General features: G+C 46.8%; 1 protein-coding gene across 1 annotated transcript; it reads right to left on the bottom strand.

Moving 5' to 3' along the window:
- Positions 1 to 283: 283 nt before the first annotated feature.
- AFUA_3G15380 (putative MFS multidrug transporter) lies at positions 284 to 1,846 on the bottom strand (the record flags this gene model as incomplete). The annotated part of the gene is made up of 2 exons (XM_748995.2): positions 284 to 1,528; positions 1,607 to 1,846. 2 exons carry the CDS (start codon positions 1,844 to 1,846, stop codon positions 284 to 286), a joined length of 1,485 nt encoding a protein of 494 aa, XP_754088.2.
- Positions 1,847 to 3,065: the final 1,219 nt, after the last annotated feature.

Genomic DNA, 3,065 nt, shown 5'->3' with positions numbered 1-3,065 from the left:
CGTCATAGCAGAAAATTTGTCTGTTGTTGTCTTGCTTTGGTAACTGGAGTTTCATAAGTGACTTTAACTATCCACTATCTATAATAGATGCTACAGGAATGAGTATATAAGAATACATCACAAAAAAAAGCAGCAGGCTGTAGGTAGTCTCAACAAAAAAGGCCCCTAGGTTGACAGGGCTCACAAGCTTCTGGCAAGTTATACACCTTAGTTTGTATCACAGCAAAAAAAAAATTAGAATATGTATATATATATATAAAATAAAAATAAACCTCCTACAGTTTTAAGATTTGGAAGAGTTGTCCATCCGCCGCCAGTTGTGCCCATAGCGATGCATGGTGAAGATTGTTGGCGATACTATCAACCAGGTTGCAGCAACTAGGGTACCTGTCCATGCAATGCCGATGGCCTTGATCAAGGGCACCATCGCCGCCGCCACGCCAGCACCCGCCAGCGACCGGAAGAAAGCAAGGGATGCACTAGCAGTCGCCGGCCGCTGGGCGTGTATATCGATGATCAACATAGCCAGGCTATTACGAGCACCGGAGATGACATTTCCTAAAAAGAACAGCGGAATCAAGGGGCCCGCAACGTGTACTCTCATTTGCATCACCCAACTATAAATGGTCAGGACACCCGCAGATACGTAGACCAGAGGCAGCATCAGCTGCAAGCGCGCCTTCTCCAGTGGCATTGATAGCAGCTGCTGGGGAGTCTGCTGGTTTCGGGCGACTGTGATGCCTGCCAAGCGACAGCATCGCCGAAAGTTGCGATCCGCCAGGGTGCCCACGGTCCACGGCGCTGACAGAGCACCAATTGCATCAGGGAGATAGCAGAGCCCAACCTGAAGTGCATTGAAGCGGTAGTGATCTTCGAACAGCGCAGGAATGTTAGCCAAGATAGCAGTTGAGCCACTGGAGAGAGTTGTACTGGCCAGGATCAACAGCCCCGTCGATCTCTGTCGTGTGATCCGGATGCTATCCCAGAGGGACGGCCGGTGACAAGGGGAGACTAGCGTTCCTCGATCCTCTGCGATTGTGCCAGACTGAAACGAAAGTCGCAGCCACTGAAGACAAGATCTGTTCCACCAGGGCGCAGGAACACTGCCATTGCCCACCATGGCGCGGCAGGTCTCGGGCAGAAAGGCAAGTATTAGGGTGAGGAGCGTGGCTGCCACAATTGCGAGGAAGGCGAAGATACTACGCCATCCCAGGAACTGCGTGAGGACACTGCCTAGCACAGGGCCCACGGCGGGGCCGAAGGTAAACCCAAGCGATCCGTAAGCCATGTATTTTCTTCGCTCTGCACGCGTGATTAGGTCTGCGATGGTGGCAGTGGCCACGACTGAGACACCATTACTACCAACACTTTGCAGACATCGAAGGACAAAGAGTATCAGCACGCTGTCTTGTACACACAGTCCAATATTCACACCAATGTACACAATAAGGCAGGCGACAAACACCGGACGGCGGCCATTCTGATCCGATAAAGTACCCGTTAGGAGAGGAGTAAACCCCTGAAATATCTGTCTTCCATCGAATACAAATAGTAGTGGTTAGACCTTCTCCGTTGCGTTCTCACGATAATCATAGGGAAAGCGTACCATATACACTGTTATGGTCAGATAGATAGTGTTTATGGACACACCAAGGTCTTGGGACAAGGACTGTAATGCTGGATAGTATATGCTGCCGGAGACGGGGCTCAGGAATGTAACCATCGACGCAACTGCGACAGATCTGATCTTCTCTTTCTCGGAAAAAGCACAGTACACCGGTGCCTCCTCATTGTTCTCGCGGCCTCGCAAGACATAAGACGACGCTCTTGCTTTTGTTGCGTCCATTACGACGAGAGCTCCGACGCTTGTCGCTTTGATTTACTTCGGGGAGGCTTGGTATTTGAGCTTACAGTTGCCGGATCGGAATGTGTTTAGACATCAAAGATTGATGTGCTTTTTGCTCCTAATTTTAATCTATTAGTGAGTAGTGATGAGACTACATAGTACCTTAAGAGTAGTAAGTAATATTATTAGTCCTGCTAATGCTTTACTAATTAATATCTGTTACAGCACACTTGCAGTCGGCACAGAATGGTTAGATGAGGCTTATGAGAAGGCAGTGCAGTCTGATGTACAATCAGGCTCAAGACCAGGAAGCAGTTAAGTCAGGTGATGATAGTCCCTAATGCTAAGGGAAGATAACAATCCTAAGGGACCGTGACTACATAACACCACCATGGACCTTGAGAGGATGGTCCACAATAGGACCTTATAATAGCCTTAGGGTACAGACTGGAAGGAAGGAACTATATAAGGATGCTCATTACCACTGTATGTAGGACTCTTAGTTTAGTTCCTTGTATTCACTATTAATAACTTACTTGAGTACAAGTTCACTAGTCTAATTCATCAGCTAGTCTCTTACTATTAAGGATATGTCCTTAATAGGCCTTGCTTCTATCTTTACTGTTTATTGACCTTATGTTACCTTTGGTTGTCCTCAATCCTGTTTGGATTGTTGTATCGCAGTGTCAGACATATACCTGGTTGGTATAGTGTTAGGCTACCTGGTCGGTAGGCCTCAGGCAAGTATTGGATATAGTCCAGGGACTATATCACCCCGTTCCCAAAGTAGTTGACTAGCAGAAGAACAGCAGAGACGGATCCCAGGGTGTGATAATATCCTCTAATAGAAACAGCCCTAATTACTCTATGGACATTCTGGAAAGAGTATGAACACAAATTTCTAGCTCTTGCAAAAAATGGCATGTGATATACTCTGAATACCTGCCACTAGCACTGGTGTTGAGCGGCTTTTTAATTCTGCATAGGTTATCTGCCATTATCATCAAGGCTCACTTAATTCTATGATAATCCAAGATCTAATGCTATTCATGTGTATATTAAGGTTTGAAGTAGAAGAAAAGGAACTTTCCTCTCACGGGCTAGAATATCTTAGTCCGAGGCTTTACTCTAGCCGTCCCAATAGGCCATGAAGGTATGGAGTGGAATTGCTGGAGAAGGAAGAAACTAGGTGTGTGTGTGTGTGTATGTATTTTACGGC

This window comes from Aspergillus fumigatus, chromosome 3 (assembly GCF_000002655.1).
Source record: "Aspergillus fumigatus Af293 chromosome 3, whole genome shotgun sequence".
Classification (NCBI taxonomy): domain Eukaryota; kingdom Fungi; phylum Ascomycota; class Eurotiomycetes; order Eurotiales; family Aspergillaceae; genus Aspergillus; species Aspergillus fumigatus.
This window is presented reverse-complemented; position numbering and strand designations above follow the sequence as displayed.